The sequence below is a fragment of the Columba livia genome, chromosome Z (assembly GCF_036013475.1).
Source record: "Columba livia isolate bColLiv1 breed racing homer chromosome Z, bColLiv1.pat.W.v2, whole genome shotgun sequence".
NCBI classification, from domain to species: Eukaryota; Metazoa; Chordata; class Aves; order Columbiformes; family Columbidae; genus Columba; species Columba livia.
Window position 1 is genome coordinate 56,620,146 of NC_088642.1, and position 20,344 is coordinate 56,640,489.

The window sequence follows — 20,344 nt, forward strand, 5'->3', positions numbered from 1 at the left end:
GAACATGTAAAGCTTATAAAACATGGTGGAAAATCAACACCAAACCAATTGATGGAATAAATCTAATTTTAAAAGGAGCTAACAAGATTTTGATTGATGTTTTTAATTCTGTGGTGCTTCTATTGGTATTTAAAATGCATGTCTGCATTATTTGATTACTCCAACTATTCTTTTTCAGAGGAAAATTGCATCTAGAAGTCTTTGTTCATTTTTATTTTTTGCTGTGTGAATAAATATATGATAAGTTAGAAGCTATTTCAAGAACAGGCAGAGCAGACTTGCATGTGGTTATATCATGTAAAATGAATTAAAAGTGAAAAGAGAGTAGATGTTTGTAGCTGAAAGGAATTCTTTCTTGAACAATGTGACATTTGTCTGCCTGCAGAATGCCAAATCAGAGCCTGTTAGTAATGCAGAAATATTGAACAGAATTCTCAGCAGCAAGAGCTGACAGTGCCAATTTTTGATTAGAAATGACTGGAAAGGAGAGCTTCTGTCTTGTGGAAATTCCCGGAAGAGTCTAGGGACAGGACTTCCTTGCCTGGCTGGTATGCCAGATAGTTAACCTGCCTTATTTCCATTTTAAGTTTTTAAGGATCAGCGTGCAGTGTGATTTTGGGAAATGGCTCTTGGCTCTTAAATGTGTCTTTTAAAGTATTAACTTCAGAAGACCAATAACGCTTGTCCAGGAAGGCTATGTTCAACCTCCTGTGGGACGTGCAGTCACCATCAGAGGGTAGGACTGAGTTAAAATATGTGTATCACTTACACCCCAGGTTAAGTTCTACATGCACGGCAATTAAATTGCAAAGACCTTTTCCCAGTCTTTGTTACAGACTTGTCGTAGCCAAAGCCTTTTGTCACCAGATCTTATTCAACATATTATCAGGTGAAATTCTATGCCTATCCAACCATTTCTAAGGATGGCAATGAATTTTTCTGACACTTCCACTTTTGTTTATCTTTTTTGAAAGGCTGTGTCTCCCATATAAAAGCAGATGGTGTGGATTTTATTAGTGTATATTTTATTCTGCCAGTGGGATTGATATTTACTGCAAAAGCTTTTTCATAGATCCAGTAGTAAAGCACCATTGTACACTATAGATCCAACAGATAATGATTAAAATATCATAGAATGGTTTGGGTTGGAAGGGACCCTAAAGATCATCTAGTTCCACCCTCCTACCATAGGCAGGGACACCTTCCACTAGACCAGACTGATCAAAGCCTCATCCAGCCTGGCTTTGAACACTTCCAGGGATGGGGCACCCACAGCTTTGCTGGGCATCCTCTTCGACGTGCCTCACCACCCTCATGGTGAAGAATTTCTTGCTTGTATCTAACCTGAATCTATCCTCTTTCAGTTTAAAGCCATTACCCTTTGTCCTATCACTACATGCCCTTGTAAAAAGTCCCTTTCTAGCTTTCTTGTAGATAGTGGAAGGCTGCTTGTAAGGTCTTCCCAGAGATGTCTCTTCTCATGGTTGAACAGTCCCAACTCTCTTAGCCTGTCTGCATAGGAGAGATGTTCCATCACCCTCATAATCTTCATGGCCCTCCTCTGGATTCACTCAAACAGGTCCATGTCCTTCTTATGTTGTGGACCCCAGAGCTGAATGCAGTATTTCAGGTGGGGTGTCATAAGGGTGGAGTAGATGGGGAGAATCACCTCCCTCGACCTGCTGGTCACTCTGCTTTTGATGCAGCCCAGGATATGGTTGGCTTTCTGAGCTGCAAGTGCATATTGCTGGGTTATATTGAATTTCTCATCAAACAACACCCCCAAATCCTTTTCCTTAGGACTGCTCACAATCCATTCTCTACCCAGCCTGTACTTGTGCTTGGGATTGCCCTTACCCATGTGCAAGATCTTATACTTGGCCCTGTTGAACTTCATAAGGTTTGCACGGGCCCACCTCTCAAGCCTGTCAAGGTCCCTCTGGATGGTATCCCTTCCCTCCAGCATGTTGAGCTGGTGTCATTGGCAAACTTGATGAGGGTAAAGTCAATCCCACTGTCCATGTTGCCAACAAAGGTGTTAAACAACTCTGGTCCCAATACTGACACCTGAGGAATGCCACTCGTTGCTGGTGTCCACTTGGACATCAAGCCATTGACCACATCTCTTTCAGAGTGACCATTCAGCCAGTCCCTTATCCATTGAGTGGTCCATCCACCACATCTGCCTCTCTCAAATTTAGAGACGAGGATATTGTATGGTACAGAGTTAAATGCTTTGCACAGGTCTAGGTAGATCATGTCAGTAGCTCTTCACTTATTCACCAGTTCTGTAACCCCATCATAGAAGGCCACTAGATTTGTCCTTATTGAAGCCAGGTTGTCTGTCACCAATCTCCTCTGTATTTTCCATGTGTCTTAGCATAGTTTCCGGGACGATATGCTCCATGATTTTGCTGGGCACAGAGGTGAGACTGACTGGCCTGTAGTTCTCTGGGTCTTCCTTTTTCCCTTTTCAAATATGGGGGTTATGTGTGCCCTTTTCCAGTCAGTGGGAACTTCATCAGACTGCCACAACCTCCCAGATACGGTGATAATGACTTAGCAAATTCATCCATCACTTTCCTCAGGACCCATGGATGCATCTCACCAGGTCCCACGGACTTGTGCACCTTCAGGTTCCTTAGATAGTTTCTAACCTGATCTTCTCCTACAGTGGATAGTTCTTCAGTCTTCCAGTCCCTGCCTTCTAAAATTTGGGTGGTGTGGCTAGAGCACTTGCCATTGAAGACTGAGGCAAAAGTAATTGAGTGCCTCAGCGTTTTCCATATCCTGGATAACCAGGTCTCCCATTTCCTTCCAGAGAGGGCCCACCTTTTTCCCTAATCTTCCTTTTATCACTTATGTATCTATAGCACGTCTTCTTGTTGCCCTTGATGTCCCTGGACAGATTTAATTCTGTCAGGGCTTTAGCTTTCCTAACCTGATCTGTGGGTGCTTGGACAATTTCTCTGTATTCCTCCCAGGCTACCTGTCCTTGCCTTCACCCTCTGTAGGCTTTCTTTTTGTGTTTGAGTTTGTCCAGGAGTTTCTTGTTCATCCATGCAGGCCTCCTGATGTTTTTGCCTGGCTTCCTCTTTCTTGGGATGCATTGCTCCTGAGCCTGGAGGAGGCGATCCTTGAATTTAATGAGCTTTCTTAGGCCTCTTTTCCTCCAGGCCTTTATCCCATTGTACTCAAACAGATCCCTGAAGAGGCCAAAGTCTGCTCTTCTGAAGTCCAGGGTAGCGAGCTTGCTGTGCACCCTCCCTGCTGCCCTAAGGATCTTGAACTCCATCATTTCATGGTCACTGCAGCCAAGGCTGCCCTGGAGCTTCACATTCCTCCTTATTGGTGAGAACAAGCTCCAACATAGCACCTCACCTTGTTGGCTCCTCTGTCACTTGGAGAAGAAAATTATCAACAACACATTCCAGAACACCCTGGATTGCTGTGTTATCCCTCCCACAGATACTGAGGTGTTTGAAGTCTCCCATGAGGACCAAGGCTTGTGATCATGAGGCTGCTTCTGTCTATAGATGCCTCATCCACTTGGTCTTTCTGGTTGGGTGGCCTGTAGCAGAACCCTACTATAGTGTTACCTGTCCCTGCCCTCCCTTTAATCCGCTTGGTCAGTTCCTCATCCATCCCCAGGCAGAGCTGCATGCACTCCAGCTGGTCATTGACTCAGAGGGCGACACCCCCTCCTTGCCTCCACTCCCAATCCTGCCTAAATTGCCTATGTCCTTCCATCCAACACTCCAGTCATATAGCACACTTGAAATTTTCTCTATTAAATTATGTTCCTTAGGGAAGAATCCACTATGTAACTATCTATTTTACAACTATTATACTAAACTACAATATATATCACATATTGTACATGGTAGATGTGATAATGCAGGTGCAGAGCAATATAATATTTTTCCTTCTGTCCTCAAAAGTAAGGGAAAACAAAGACTTATCAGGATGAGACCATGAGACCACCTTTTTTTTTTTTTTCCCCTCTTTTTTTTCCAGATGAGTATGAAGCTTTCTTGTGAAAAGACTTATGAAATATTAAACTAACTTGAACTTTGCATAAAATATTAAATTAACTTTACCTTGGCCTAAAGCCATTTATTTGACAATGGAGAAGGATAATCAACTTAAAAGCCTTCGGGCGGGTGGAAGTGTAATGCTGCCTGATACTGTTACATAAGGCAAGAGCAGGATGTACTCCAAAATGACTGCTCAATAAATTGTACCTCTGGGTTGGAGGTGCAATTGCAAAGCTACTCAGTAGGTACAAAAATCCTCTGTTATGTGAGTAAACGACTTAAAATCTCAGTTGCAGTGTTTATTAGTGTATTGTCCTTGGTCCAGTTAGAGGAGCTTTTTCCCCATGCATCTTCAGGAAAGCTAAGGGTGTCTGTGCAGCCGTGCTCCCTTGTTAGTGCTTCAGCCTCAAGGTTGGAAAGGTTTACATTGTTGTATCTGACACTCTCATTATGTGACTCTGCAAATTCTTCTTTATTAATATGCTTCTGTTGAGCTGTATAGCTCCTTCCTTCAAAGAACTGCTATCCTTGACAGCTACTGTCCCATCCCATGAAGCAAAATGCAGTGATTTTGTTTCAGTTGAAGGGCAGAAGGTCCAGTGAGACTTGAGGCAAAAAGAAAATAGCGGCTCAGAAAGCAAGACTGAGTGTCTATGTGGGGGGATGGGGTAGTGTATGAAGGAGAATGTGTATATGGGGTGGGGTGGGTGGGTGTATGAAGGAGAGGGAAGAGAACAAAAATTTTTGCCTTGAGAAAGTGAACATATTGTAGGTGTTTCTGTGATTATGTGATTCTGATTCTGTGTTCCTGTTTATACTATGAGAAATCTTCAGTATTTCTTATCTTGCAAGATCATTTCAGCTTATGTTAACAGACAAAAAAAGAGACTGTCATTTTTGACTGGGATATTGTAACTTGATGAATCACTGTAGTAATATGCCCTAGCTAAAGCTTTTGCAAACCTGATTTCCAGTAAATGCCCCATGTTTGAATGAATCAGACGTCTGGTGCAGGTAAGAACGAATAAAAGTTTTTTTTGACTGCAGTTGTGTAAAGATACAGTTGCCATACTAATACGTTTATGTGATTAAGACATAAAAACTGGGCAGATATCAGAATTTCTTTGCTGTATCAGAGTATCAGAAGAGATCTCTTACTAGATTGCAGAAGTAGCTTAATGTTTATAAATCTGTTTTTTCAATATGATAAATGAATGTTGATCTGTGCAGCTCTGATCTAAATTGAGTTATCCTGACTTGTCTGAGAATGACACATCATTTCTTTAATTCATTTTATCCCAGGCATCCAGTGTTTATGCGTTTTACAATTTACCTTTAATCTAGCTAAACAAAACTCCATCAGCAGTAAGAGAGATCAGTCATCTCTCATGTAGTTTAATTTATGAAGTCAAATTTCATCATCAACCTCTTAGATTTTTTTTTTTTTTTAACTCTCAGACATATTGGGAATTCATGATTCTTCTCAGGTTTAGCTGCGGTAGCTGCAGGAGTTAGTCACATTTAAGTTCTATTGCAGCTAGTTCTCACAGAGTTTATGGATCTAAAGCTTCATCTTGCTTATTGTGGGCTTCTCTGCTGGAGTCTGCTTGGAAAGACCTATAAGAGGAAGCCTCACATCCATGTGCCTTCTTTTCACCTGGCTGGCTGATTACCAAGGAGTAGACTATGCAGACTAATTGCATCTGAGATGATGGAAGAGGAAGCAGTCTCAGATCCGTAAGATAAACAGTAAACTTGGATGGTCCTGGGATGGCATATTTCAGGGTTGCTTTTATGCAGAGTATACTTTTTGGATGTTTATTATTAATAAGCAGTAGTAAGATACTAAAAAGCCCTTCAGGGAGCTACATGTGTGGAGAGGACTTTCTGGTGAAATCATATATCTTGGACCTGCAAGAGGGCAAGGAGAAGTGAATAAAATTACGCGTAGTGAGTAGAAGAGCAGAGATAAGGAAAGCTGAAAAAAAGATTTCACTGACCTTTACAACAGCACGTGAGGACAGTCAGTGAAAGGTCTACCTTGTGCCTTGACCTTCTAGGAAAAAGACAGATAAGAAATCAAGGCACATCAACAGACAGTAGTGCGTGCTGGTTTTGTGTTGGTTTCTGATCTGTGAGCAGCCATAGAAGCTGAGAGAAGAGGTGGTACCAACTTAAGAGAGGAAGCCTTCCTCATAAGTCCATCAGAGCTGAAGATGTCACCTGAGCTTTTATGTTCTCTGAAAACCATTATCTGATGTGAGGAGTTGAGAGGGATAGTGGACTTTTGTTCCAAATATACAAAAAAGGCAGCACATCACAGGGAATGCTTATTTTGTGCAGTGTTATGTTTATATTATTGTTGATAAGTTTGGATTTAAGCCCTGCAAGATCAAAATAAAGATTGTTTTCAGGTTTTCATTGATCTTAAAATATAATTTTAATCAATACAAAAATAGTTTTGTAACAATTTATTCAATTATTCCTCTTAATGTAACTTCAGCTTATCAGTACCCTCCTTCTTGCTAGCTTTGGATTGCTTTAAAAGCTGTAGTGAGCAGTGTTGTGGTTACAGACTAAAAGACCTAGTTGTTCCTGAAGGGGTATCTCATGTTGTTTTATCCATGGATGGTGGTGTCTTTTTGCCAGTAATGATCATCCAAGGATGTCGTGCTGAAAGTACTGACTTCTGCAACTTTTAAGATGCCACAAATCAAATTGAAGGTTAAAAATAGTCCTGTGTGTGGAACTGGTAGATGGCACCCACTTGTTCCAAGACAAATGTTTGCAGTTGCGTTCACTGAAGTTTGGGGCAGGATAAAACAGTATTTTATCTGCTCTGACTTGTGTAATACTGTGGTCATCACTAAGCTTTTGATAAAGTACCTGTGTTGTTGGTACAAGGTTTTCTCTGTTAAAATGGAGTGGGGGAGATGCTACATAGCTGTCTTAAGTAATCTATTAAAATATAAATACATTGTGATTCTGGTATCAGATAAATACCCAGTTCAAATAACAAAGGTGCTCGGAGTAGAAAATGTTGTCCATGTGAATAGATTATGCAAGTGTGATCTTTATGTGTCACTGAATTATTGTAGTGGTTATCACTGGGGGGTGGGAAGGTAAATATTAATAATTCGGTAGTAATGTACTGAGCTGTGTCAGGGATATCCACCTTTGGTATTTCTCCTCCCACATGATTTTCTGCAGGTTTTAGAACTACAGTATACCCGTGTGACAAGGCTACAGCTAATATATGAGTTTAACAAAGCTACAGCTAACATGTGAATTGTAAAAAGAAATGTGCAGATTTTAGTGATTGTAAAGACAACACAAAAAAATCTTAATTTTTCAAAAGAAAACATTCATGCACCTGATGAATAGGTCTGATATTCATCACTGAAACTCAGATGACTCTTGAGGATCCTTGCTAGTTCTGTATGGGGTAGTGTTCTGTGGAATATGAGCAACAGGAAGCAAATAGTTTTGTAGGTACAGAATACGTAGATATAGACCAGCATCACATAGCATGAAATTTTCTTATACTGTTGTTTGCACTGGATTCCTAGAGGTAGGTGACTTTGTGGATTTAATAATAAATTTGTCAGTTGGTTCAGTTTCCTTTTCAAGGTTGAGTCTTTTACTCTGCAGTTACGATTAGTGTAAAGAAAAAGGTGTCTATACACTGATTAATAAGAAAACACGAGCTCATGAACTTTATTTTCATTCTTCAGGGTAGCAGATCAAACAGATATGTATGCTTCAGAATAACAATGTGACAAAAACTATACTGAAAAGAGGAAAATTGAGACAGTTTTTTGCTGGTGAAGGCCTACAGCTTGAATGACCATATCTGTGCCAGGCACTGTACTCTTCAGAAAACTATCTGTCTTTCCCAAAGCATGGGGAATGATGAATAGATGTCCTGGTTTTATTACCCAAAGGTATTCCCTATAAGGGAAAGAGGGCTAAGTTTCTCCTTTATATCCAGATAGAGGTAAGACAAGACACAGAGGAAAAAAGGTTAATTTAAAAAAAATTGCACATTTGAAATTATTGAGGATAATATACTAATTATATACTTCTGTTGAAAGATCAGAATTTTACTTGGTATCCAGAGTCCTAAATCAAAATAACAAAAAGTACGTCAGCCTGTATATGACAAGGACAAAAATGTTTAATTGCATGTATTTTGTTCTGAGACATCTACCTTAGCATCAGTCAGATGTGTTTCTCAAATTAAGAAGCATAGCTCATTGAAAGAGAATAAACAAGAATGTTTCCATGCAGCTTGATTGACATTAATGATGTGCAATTATGAAGAAGGTAGACACTTCCCAGCATTATTTTGCTTTCACAAAGTTAGTCTGTCTTTGTTTTTCCTTGCATTTGGAAGGTTCGTAATTATATTTAATTGTATTAAATGCAGAACAGGCTTGGTTCACTTTGCCCTCAGTGCTTCACAGGGTGTGTTCAGCTTTTGAAGTCAGGGTGAAAGCAACTTACTTTGTCTAGATACTGATTTCAGTTGAGGAAAAAGATTTAAAAAGGGAAATTAAAACTACAACTTGCTGTGTATAGCTTGCTGTGTTTATTTTCACACTCTTTGGAACTGTTTTTCTTACTGGATTTGTCAGGTGTTTTCAAAAGCTTTTTCCAGAGCCACTCATCTATTACTTCACTAAAAAGGGACTTCTGTCAGGTTAGATGTCATCTCAATTCTAAAGCAGGGTCCCTTGTATCGTGGCTTTCTTGGGAGCTGTGAGCACAGTAAGTGCATTGCTTCAGCTGATGTCAAAAAGTGCTACAACTGAGGACAATACTTACATTTAATTTGTCTTTTGAAGTGTTGGTGACTAGGCTTTGTTTTTTCTCATCATTGTCACTCATTGCAATTGTCTTCTAATGTGTTACAGAACAGGAGCAAACGCCTGGAGAAAGTCCATGTTGTTCTTGGGAATAAATCCTGTGATTTGGATTCACTTATTTCTACTCTGGCCTATGCCTACTTTCTAGACAAGGTAATGGAAAAATAGACCAAGTGGTCTTAACTCATTTGTTTCAGTTTGTTACAGACATCTTATTGTTAAGTTAATCAAAACATACTGTAGAAACATTATTCTGGACAATGATTTTGTTATAATCAGAGGTGAGGTTTTTAAATGGAAACAATTTAAATTTCTTTCCACACAAAAATTATTGAGTGGGTATTAAGTGTCTTATTCAATAGCAGCAAAATATCAGCCCTGTACATAGTTCTTTCTCCTTTCTCCTTCCTAGTTTCCCAGTATTTCTGTAGGAGAAAGAGACAAAAAAAAAGAAAAAAAGTGAAGGACATTTTTTAAAAGAGAAGTAAAAGGGGAAAAATTCAAACATAAAATTCAGACTGTTTCTAAGTTAACTCTGTTAAAACATCTTCTTAATAAAAAACAGGTCTTATTTTATGCAACTCTGACAAATGCACACCTATGTTACAGGTCAGTCCTCCTGACGTTCTTTGCTTACCCGTGTTGAACATACCAAGAAGAGATTTTAGCTACTTTACAGAGACAAGATTTATATTGGAGGAGCTGAATATCCCAGAGTCATTCCACATCTTCCGAGATGAAATCAATTTGAACCAGCTGAATGCTGAAGGGAAATTGTCTTTAACACTTGTAAACAGCAACATGCTGACAAGGTATTGCATTGTATGTACAACAAGATGGCTTATGTGGGTTTGAGCTGTTTTAAAAATTATATTTTACATTTTTTCTGCATTCATGTTTGTATTACTACATTAACACAGACAAAAAAAAAGAAAAGTTAAAATATATCTTGTCTCCCTTTATGTCCAATAAATGTAACAAACTAAATAGTCACCCTTCCATCACATTTAATTGAGCTCCCTTTTAAAGTACTGTGCACAGTAAAGTACACAGTTTAGATTAGATATTTTAATTTAGTTTAAATAGTCTGGAAGTTTCCTGTGACCAGTAAATAAGAGATTAAATTTTTTTCCTGCTTCTCAGCTTTCACTAAAGGCATTAAGGCTCTCACGTTGATTTGGATGTGGCCAGCACACTTGCACATGTTCTGTTAAGGTGATGCTTGATTATTGCAGTCCTTAGAAATGACAGCATTTTTTTCTCAAAATGGCATTAGTGCCAGAGGCTCAGGGTTGCTCTGTGGAAGACCATAGTCCATGTATCCGTCCTTAAGAGGAAATATTTACAAGCCCATGGTGAATCTTTTATAGGGAGCCTCTTTTTAATGGTCTGCTTGTCTTGTCCAGAGTGAAGAATGCTGTTTGTTTCCAACTCTCTTTAGAACTTCATTTAGGATAAACAGCATCCTGTTGTGCTATGGCCCCATCCGAATCTGAGGGGCTTGTAGATTAGAATAAAAGTAGAGAAATATGCATGAATCTCTTATCTATTGATTCTTTAACTGCAGTCAGCACAGTATATCATTCACTTTTTCAAAGTAAAAATTATCTATAGTATTTGCTTTTTGTTTACTACTATACTTCCCTGTATTTCTTCCTTCTAAAAAATTCTGATTAGCATTTTAGATTATTAAGTATAGTTTGGCTTTGTTATTGCTATTGTAAGCAGAAACATAAAGTGTCTAAATGCAAAAAAAAAGATCTTTTGTAAGTTGCCAAAATATTCAATGGGGAAAATTCAAAATCTCCCCTATATAAAGACTGATATTTTCAGTACATGTAGAAATACTATCTTCAAATTATTGATTTTTAAATATTTTTATAGTGGAAGTGTAAACATTTAAGTCTTATTATTTACTGTTGTATCAAGCAATAAAACCACTTTGAACACTTCATTTAAAAAAATTAGAGTTTGAAGACTTCATTGTGACATTCTTTGGCTTTATAGCAGACTTCAAGTAGCAATAACAATAGTGTTATACTCTGGAATTAATATTCTTTTTTCATTATTTTGCTGGGATGTCTAAGCAGCTAGAAAGAAAAATATATATAATTTTTAAATTTGCTTGATAGTGAGGATAAAAGTTTGGAATCAGCTGTTGTCAAGGTCATCAATCCAGATGAGAAAGGTGATGGAAGCCTGGATTTACAAGCGTCTTCTTCCTCTTTAGTAGTAAAAGAGATTCTTCAAGAGGCACCAGAGTTAATCACTCAGCAACTGGCTTATCTCCTCAGAGGTGAGAGATTACTCTTTATATTAAATACTGAAAGGTTTAATGGAGTGTTTCTGAATCTGCTCATGCAGAAAGAGTGTGATCCATTCTTTGGTTAACAATCCCTTTAAAGACCACGGGAAGCTTCATAAAAGAAGCAGGGAGTAAAGAGTTTGTTAAAGAGTAACATTATATCGAATATTAAAAATGTGCATTTAAAAATAGGCATGAGAGGTCTTTGCTGTATCACTAGACAAGAATATTAAATGGAGCTGTCGACACACCAGCTGGGTAGCTGGAAAAGCTGTGCAGTTCGTCGATTCCAGGGGCTGCGCAGTGCCACCAGCTCGGCTCTGCCTGCCTGTGGACAGCAACATGGGTTGGAATCTAATATTTACATGTTAGAGCTTCTCTCAATGGTGGTACCTCTTAACAGAATGATGTTTTAATGGTGTGATGTGAAACTTTTACTGTTTAAAATCACTGTAACCAAATCTTCATTGCACTCTCCTTTTGTGTTATATCATACGCCTGGACAAAGGATGTGGCTTCAACAGTCAGAAGTATTTTCATTTCTGTCCTAGTTCATAGTTTGTATTAGTTTCCTCAGTTAATTTGCTGTAGTAGAACTCTTCAATTGGAAATAAAACTGGGGTAGAAAAGAACTGACTGCTCCTTCTAAGTTATTTACAGAATTTTAATAGTGTTTAATGAATTTTAAAGGTTTCAGGGTTTAATTGATGTGCAACTGTTAAATGCCCTTTTAAGAAATTAAAGTGAGCGTGTTTAACGGGGATTATGAAAACTTGCCTACACTTAGTTTACAGAAACTACTGGAATCTTGGCTTGTTACTGTGATAGCTAATATAATGAGCATGTTCTGAGAAATCACAAAAGGTAATATTTTCTTATGTTTCCATGGAAGAAGCATTTACAGTAACACAGCATTTAGCCTTGTCTTTTAGTATCTTTCCATGCTAATAAGCTCCAGTAAACCTGCTGTGAAACACTTTTGTAAGCTCCTAATTTCTGTTGACAAACTGTCCAGGAATCTAGGCAAGTGATCAAGCATAGTAATTGATTTTAGAGGCAGAACCAAAGAAAGCTTTTGGGCATGTCTCCGGATACCGGTGACAAGAGTCAGGATGCAGTGCTCTGAATGATTAACATGTTCCAGTACTGTACATGGATGCAACTGTCTGCATGTTTTGGGGCTCTCTAGTCTGTATCCAAGTTAAAATGAAGTGCTTTTATTAGAGAAATATTGAAAGTGTTTGCATTAGAGATAGCACTTGTGGTTTTGAGGGAGATAGCAGCTAATTTTTTCTTTAATTTGTAGCTTCATTTTTATTACTGTGTTTGGTAGTGCATGTTTGAGGAACTGAGTGCATACCTTCTCTTGCATGTTATGAGAAATGTTTGACAAAGAATGAACAGCAAAACACAGATGGACTTGTGACTTGATGATTTTCTACTTTTCACAGCAATGCAGTTTGTACATATAGAAGGCTGAACAGTAGAGAGTTATTTTGTGGTTCTCTTAAAATATAAAAGATTTTTCATCTATGTATTAAGTCCTTTTGTCAACGTCTTTGTCCATAAAGTGTAGCTTTTGAAATTTATCTCACCTGTGAGCACAGGAAATAAAGAGACAGTAAATATATAATGGTTTAGAAGGAACGATGACTGCTTCATTCTCACTACCAGTAAATGCATGTGTAGAGGCTTATATGATGTACCCTCTCTCTGGTTGCACTCCACAGGTGTACAGCCAATGAAAGGGTCCTACTATTTTTTTTCCCACTTCGTGATGTTACTTCCAATGCAAATCTGTGTATTGTTAGTATACATAGATTTCAGTTCAGAACAGAAGGCCAAAGTGGAAGTAAAATTCTGACAATCAGGATCTGTATTTTTGCAAAACAGCTGAGAGAAGTTAAAATCTGAGTCTCTGAGCTGGGAACTCATCTTTTATTTTCTGGCTTTCCAGTGAGTATTCTGCTAGAAGTCTTGTAAGACAATACAAATATCTTGTGCTTTAATAATTATTGCCTAGTGGCTGTGACAGCTTCATTTTTTGCCTCTTCATATTTTGCCTCTTTTGCAAACTTATTTTTTTTTTTACTTACAGTCTGTTAGCATTTAAAAAATTTTAATAACAAAGGCAGGTGCCTATTTCAACTTCAAACAAACTTCACTTGCTTTTCTGTGTTTAAAAAAAAAGTCAAAAGAAAAGACTTTTCCCATTAAACTGAGGGTTATTGATTTGGGCAGTTTAATACTTGAGGACCTCTCTTCAGCTGAATGCTTTCCTGGTATCTTTGTCTCCCTGTCAGACATGCTGTAAGTTAATTCTACTCTTGGGCTTTGAATAGAGCCTGCTTGGGGAGTCAGTTGTGCAGCCATATTTGCCTTAAGTTGGAGCTTGCACTGTCCCTGGACTTGTGCCAGAAGCAAACAATTATAGAACGTGCCAGAGTCTTGGGCCTGTATTATTTTATTTCCCCAGAGATGTTTATAAGAGGATGGTTGCCAAACTCAAGATCCATTAAACTGCTGAATCATTACATTTTCTGTTGCAGCCAGCTGGCAGGGATGTGATTCCAGGCTTTCACTGTCAGGTATCTTGGGCTGATGCATTCTCAAAAATGCCTCCTTGTGTTTATTTGTATAAGGCCTTGAAGGATGACACAAGGTGCAGACATGCTACATGTAAATAGAGACAGAGTTACAGCAAGGGTATCAGCTTTTTCCCCCCCCCCCTTTTTTTTTTTTTAATGTGAATCTGCTTTTGCTACTTATGAGCTGCATAGTTGAGGTCTTTTTGTGCTCTGTTGGGGCAGTCTGACTTTCAGTAGAGAAGATTAGTTTGTTATTCTAGCCACCCAGGCAAATGTTAAGAAATACCCTTTTAAGGACTTTGGGAATCATGCCTTTTTGCTTTGTTTTGTTTTGTTATGTCTTGTACATCAACGAGATGATTCACATGTTCCCTAATTGGTCTACCCCTAATATATATGCCAGAAAGAAAGGAGCATTTTGAACTGCAGCAAATGCTGCACTTATTTGGACTGATATATTTGTTTGTATGTATCAAAGCGATTTTACTAGGGGCAGTGCTTCTCTCCCTGCCTTCTTCTCCCCCCAGATTACACTTTATTGCAGCTTTGGGGCTTTCCTTTTAATTGCAATGAAGACTACTTGCTTGGGTCCATTTTACAGTTTTGGTTTGTGGTGTTTTATTGGGGGTGGGAAGTGTTGAATTACACTTTCTGTGAGGGACTGCTGGTTTTCCCCTTTTCCCTGTCCTTTATTTTTCCAGGTCATGGAAGAAAACCTTCACAGGAGAAATGACTATATATTCATTGTACTGTTTCTCTCAGCCATAAACTTATAATTCAGGGGATGCTTGTGCTGTTCTTAATGTTTTCCCAAAACGACTTCTGCCTTCATTAGATCATGTTTAATATTAATGCAGAGCAATTGCTTTTGGCAAAACTAGTGTTCCACTTCCAAACTGCTTTGCAAAAAAGAATAAAATGCACATTGTTTTTAAGAGTCCTAACATATTTTCTAGTGACCTCTCCTTAGGAAAAAAAAATATGTAAAGTAGTGTGATGTACACAAGAAACAATATTGAGTGTTATATTAGCTATTATATATTTCTTTTTTTCTGTGTTTGTCAGCAGACAGAGCAGCCTCCATTATGCTTTCAGAGACCCTGAGGGAGTTGCACCAGCACTCAGTAAAATCTGCAGGAGATTTCTGAGCCCATGTATTTCTTTTGTAGAAAGTACTTACAAGATGGCACATAGCTAAATGGACTACTGACCTTTGGCCAAGCAAAAGTACCTTGAGTGAACTGATTTTCTAAACTACCTGGAGTCTTAACCCTCACAGGGGTGCTGAGGATGCCTAGGAGAGAAGACATATATTTGCCTTGCTTTCCTGCTGATGAGCATAGTATTAAAGAATGAAGGAAGAATAAATGTTGATCTTAGAGCTTGCTGAGACCCTGTTAATTTGAGAAGTATCCTTTTTTTGCTTTAATCTGAGTAGAAAAGTTAGCAATTACACACACTATAGTATTGCTGTGACAAGTAGGAAAAATATTCTTAAAAAGAAACTTTGTAAGATGTCTGCCTGTGATGAGGCATTATTTCAGGCTGACTGCATTTCATTCTTGTATTAAGTGATGAATCCCCACATTTCTAAGTTTGCTTTTATCTTTGAAGATATCATCCCTGATGAAACTATGCAAAGGGACTGATCCTGAGATGGACTGAGCAGTGAAAGGCAAAGGCTTCCAGTTAGATTCTGCAGTACAGTGCAAGTCTAAACGTATTTTGGTTTTACAGCTTTACCGTAATGTCTGTCTTGCCAAAGGTGAGATCAAATCCAAGACAGCCTTACCATTGAAGAAACGAAGAAATTGTCACATATGTGAAAGCAAGAGACAAATGCACACTGATACCTATAGAAATGCATGGTAGGCTGTCTTAGTATGTCCTGGGCAATCTTTCCATACCTTTTGATTAGGGAATAGATAAGTAATGTAAAAGTTTCCTTCCACCAATCGATGTGTTTAGGACAATTAAGCTAGTTTAGCTGGCATGAGCAATGCTGCTTCAACACTGTAGCAGAACTGCTTTGGCATGAAAGAAATCCATCTATTATTTTAGCAAACAGATACTTACGATGATTTTTGGTGCTGCATAGCTGCTGTGGTTCAGGCACTTATTAAAACCACAGCCAGATACTGACCTGCTAGAAACTCACCACAGCTTTGTGGTACCAGTTCTCCTATTTCCTGCAGCTGGAGAAATATGAGACCCTTCCTCTTCTTCATTCAACTTCTTTCCTGTCTTGCCTCTCCAAACCCTTTTGCTTGGCTATAGATGGGCTGGGTTAAATTGGGCCTGGAGCTAGTTGGTTTAATTTGGTGGCCCAGCCCTGAACTTTAGAGTAGAATCTGCCTGTGCTAGATGGGAATACTCCCTGCTTGAAATACTGACATAGAAAAAAGGCTAATTAAATAATCTGTTTCATTTTATTGTAATAGTTTGGGAATTGTTTCTGTAAGAAACAGGAAAAAATACTTGTCTTTAACTTCTGACACTCAGAAACTGTGTTCATTTGACTGTTTCTGTATGTTTGAGCTTTAATTATGTTTTAGGAAGGACATAGTTCTGTATTTGTCTTATAGCTTAGTTGAAATCCAGGACTGATTAGATAAAAACTGTGGTGTAGTTATTGCTCAATTCACAATCAATCCTGTAATTAGATTGAAATTATTTCTGATATATGGAGCTAAAATGAATCAGAAGTTGCCTACCTGACACTAAACCCACTACACAGTAGTTATTTCTGTATAATTAGGCAGTTAAGGAAGCTTATGTCATGTTGAATTCAAAACTGATGAGTTTGGATATACACCTCACACCTCTCGTTTTATTGCATTTTCCAGTATGTTTGTGTTAAGATTTTTTTCTTCTTGGTCTTCTCCAAATATTCTCCCCACCCAAAGCACACACAGCTGTGGTAAAGGTTTGACACCTTTTGTGTCTGATGACCTATGCAGATGGACAGACTGCCTAGTTCATCCTAGTGCTGCTGGGAGGCCGGCAGGATAAGCTGCAGCCTCCCTCCAGTAGGTAATCGTATGATGAATTTGAGCATTGTAGGCCCAGTACGTTCTGCTGGAGTCTCCGTTTCCATTGTGTGTGCATGAGCAATTTCCCTTTCTTCTCCTGGAGGAGTTAAAAAAGGATGCTGAAAAAGCAGACGATTGCTATTGCTAAAATAATTTGTGCAGCCTGGTCCCTGAGCTGCCAGTTATCCAGGTGCAGCTCTGTGCTGATTGGAAGTGTGCTGTGGGCAGTGTGTCTAACTCATTCTGGTCACCGCCCTCCCTAAGGTATGGACAAGAATGTATAGCACAAGCACTGTTAACTGGTTAGAGGTGGGAACAACTAGGGGATATTGTTAGATTAATTTTCCTGTAGGCTGCTGCTTCATATAAAAGGGGCTGAAAAACAGACCTTGCTAATGTATTTAGATACTTTGAGTTATTTACCTGTAGACATCTGAAATCTGTTTGCTGTGGAGCCATATGTTGTGTACCTAAATTTACAAATGTTAGTGTGGGTTAGTATACATGATTTTCATGCAGTCTGTATTTCTTTAATGTTTGTAATAGTATCAAATAGGGCAGGAGCATTGCCTTAAAGTGATGATGAAATTGACATAAAGGGAAACTGAGAATTAAAAGAATATTGACAGTTACTGTATCTGTAACAGAAACACGGAAGGGAATTTCATGTGTGTGAATTTCCAGAAATTAATATCTGATGGGGAACAGCTTTTGGCTTGTTAAGAATTACTTATTATTTAATTCACACAGGATTTATCTAATAAGAAAGCACATACTTACTGTGGCAAAATTGTTTTGTGTTGCAAGTGCTTTATGAATTTTGAAGAAATGCTTTTTGTTATTTTATGTGATGACAGTATAGAAGAAAAACTAATACATACTAGATGTTTGGATCCTAGTCAGTCTAGTGAGATTGCAGGTGGCTGTGTCCAAGTTTTTATTTTCCTCTCTTGGCTCTGTGCTAAAGCCTAAATATTTTGGCTTATAATAACTATTTTATACTACTATACTGATTTTCTCATTGACCTAGCATAATGCAGTGCAATCATACACTCATTTGAAATCCCTTTGCACAGTACAGTAATAGACAATTTCAATGCTGAACTGTAAGATTTCGTTATCCCTAATTTAATATGAGTAATTGGAAGCAAAGGCGATCTTTGGGTATATTAATAAATGGGATCGCAATCTCCCAGGAATGAAAGGGTGACTTTAAACCTTGAACCATCCAGAATGTTTCACATCCAGGATGGAATATGTGCAACACATAGTTGTCTGAAAATATATCCAACTTGCCTCTATATTGTAAGAGCGTACCAATTATGGCAAAGTCATGTATTGGATTATGTTTCTCTCAAATTTTAAAACTGAATGCATCACTTTGTTTGGCTGAACATGCTGTGCTTTTCTGTAATGTTAGTTGATGAGGAATTAACTGGAGGCAGTTACACCAAAATGACTGATTACTTTAGGATAATCTAGTTCCAACCTCCTTGCCACATGCAGGGACATGTCCCACTAGACCAGGTTGCTCAAAGCCCCATCCAAACCAACCTTGAACACTTCCAGGGCTGGGGTATCCACAACTTTTCTGGACGTGTTTCAGTGCCCCACCACCCTCACAGTAAAGAATTTCTTCCTTATATCCATGGTAGCAGTTCATTGACATGTCTATAGAAGGAAGGTTGGCAATGTGGATTTACTGTTTCCAAGACCAACGCTTGGTCTAATGCTTAGAGAGAGGAAGAAGACCCACTGCTGGCTAGTGATCGTGCTGCAGATCTGTGCTCGTTGTAGAGAAGCATGCTGCAAACCGTGGCAGTGGTGGGACCATCCAGTTAGCTGTAGCATAAGCCCCAGCAAGCCACCTAGTTCAGATTTAGAAACTGCCTTCATGTTAGGAAGATATATTGGTGTGAAAAGTGTGCAATATCTAATTCAGTGAACTCATCAGTGGGAACAACCTCCAAGAAGGAAAGGGCTTGGATGGTGATACAGTAAACATTCTGGTTTCTGTAGTACCTCTTTGCCATTTACAGGAGGCATTGATTTTTGTCTTTCAATGTTTCAGGAAGCATTCTCTTCAAGTCTTTGGAGGCTGACAGAATTACAGAGCAGCAGGAAAAAGTACTGTCAATCCTTGAGGAAAGGTTTCCAGACCTTCCCCCACGGGAGGAAATTATCTCTGTTCTCCAGGAAACTCAGTTTAACACACAAGGTAATGCAACTTGCTTTCATTTTTCAGACCTTTTACAAATTTAGCAATGTAACTGTATTGTGTGTGGTGAAAATTGTTGCAGCCTACTACCTTCTTTGACAGGTACATGAGCCATGGAACTGTGATTTCTGTTGAGGAACTACTAAACTCCTAAATAATCTTGTATTGCTTTTGCAGATAAACTAAACATTAATTGACTTCATATATTGCTTTTACAAATGAATGGCAGTGAGGAATTTGTGTCGATGAAATATAGGGGCATAATCAATGTGTTAGCCCATGTGCAAAAATTGTGTTATAATTGCCTATATGGTGTGGGAGTGGATTTTATCTTCTGAACCTTCTCAGATTTATCAAGGGCTCTGTACAGGTGACAAGAATTTGACTTTGGACTAAGATTAAGGAAGCACTGGGAAAATTGCAATTCTTTCGTTTTTTTGTGCTAGAAGTAGCTGAACACAGTTGTGTTTTGTTCAGTGATCAAAAGTGGGAATGTTTGAACCCAAAATTTGGTAGCAGGCTTTTGAAGAGCTGTTCTGAAAGCCTGAAGAAAATTTTTGCAATAACTCTCACATTTTTTTCTGTCTTTGTTAAATGGCATCTGCTACCAAGTTGTTAGCAAAAAGTGAATGTTGAATTACTGAGATATTTCTTTGTGACATATATCAGGTATGGACAAAGTCCATGCAGACTCTGTCCACTCCTCTTCAGTATCCTCTCATCTCAATGCAGACTGTCAGCCTGAGGCGGCTGCCCAAGCTGATAGTTACGGACAGAATTTGAGGTGCTACTTCCTTTGCTCTTTCTTTCAGTGAGGTTGCAAACTAAATTAGTTCAGGGCTATAAATCTTCACATAGTTCCCTGAAGTTCCTCCAGACACTAGTCAAAGAATCATAGTTCAGAAATGAACTGAATGTAGCCTGTACTGGAGAGACCCAGTGAAAGTGGCTTTTATGGAGCTCAGTTCTTAGTTCTGCTGGTTGCCTGGGAAGTAATGTTTGTCATGTACTTGGCCCATGAAGTTTACTCAATATCCAAAACACAGAACTTGGACAAGTATATATATAATGGATTCAGTCTGCATGGCACTGGTTGCCAATAATTTTTATATGCCACATGAGGAGGCAATGCCGTACACTTTCTTTTTTTTTTTTTGTCTCATAGCTACTGTTTGCTGTTTGCTTTTGCTTTGTGTTACAAGGGATATATTTAGCAGTGCATATATTCATGTGGCATTTGTATTAGTAAAGTGCTGTTGAGTTTCCAAGGTCCTTTGAAGGCACTAATCTCTACTG

At 38.6% G+C, this 20,344-nt stretch overlaps 1 protein-coding gene across 4 annotated transcripts in view; it reads left to right on the forward strand.

Moving 5' to 3' along the window:
- PRUNE2 (prune homolog 2 with BCH domain) overlaps positions 1–20,344 on the forward strand; it is a 139,598-nt gene that overhangs the window by 24,570 nt on the left and 94,684 nt on the right. For all 4 annotated transcript variants that reach the window (XM_065045943.1, XM_065045945.1, XM_065045946.1 and 1 more), the window contains exons 2-5: positions 8,954–9,058; positions 9,515–9,717; positions 11,038–11,201; positions 18,902–19,048. In XM_065045943.1, coding sequence (XP_064902015.1) covers positions 8,954–9,058; positions 9,515–9,717; positions 11,038–11,201; positions 18,902–19,048 — 619 coding nt within the window. The remainder of the gene's footprint in view (positions 1–8,953; positions 9,059–9,514; positions 9,718–11,037; positions 11,202–18,901; positions 19,049–20,344) is intronic.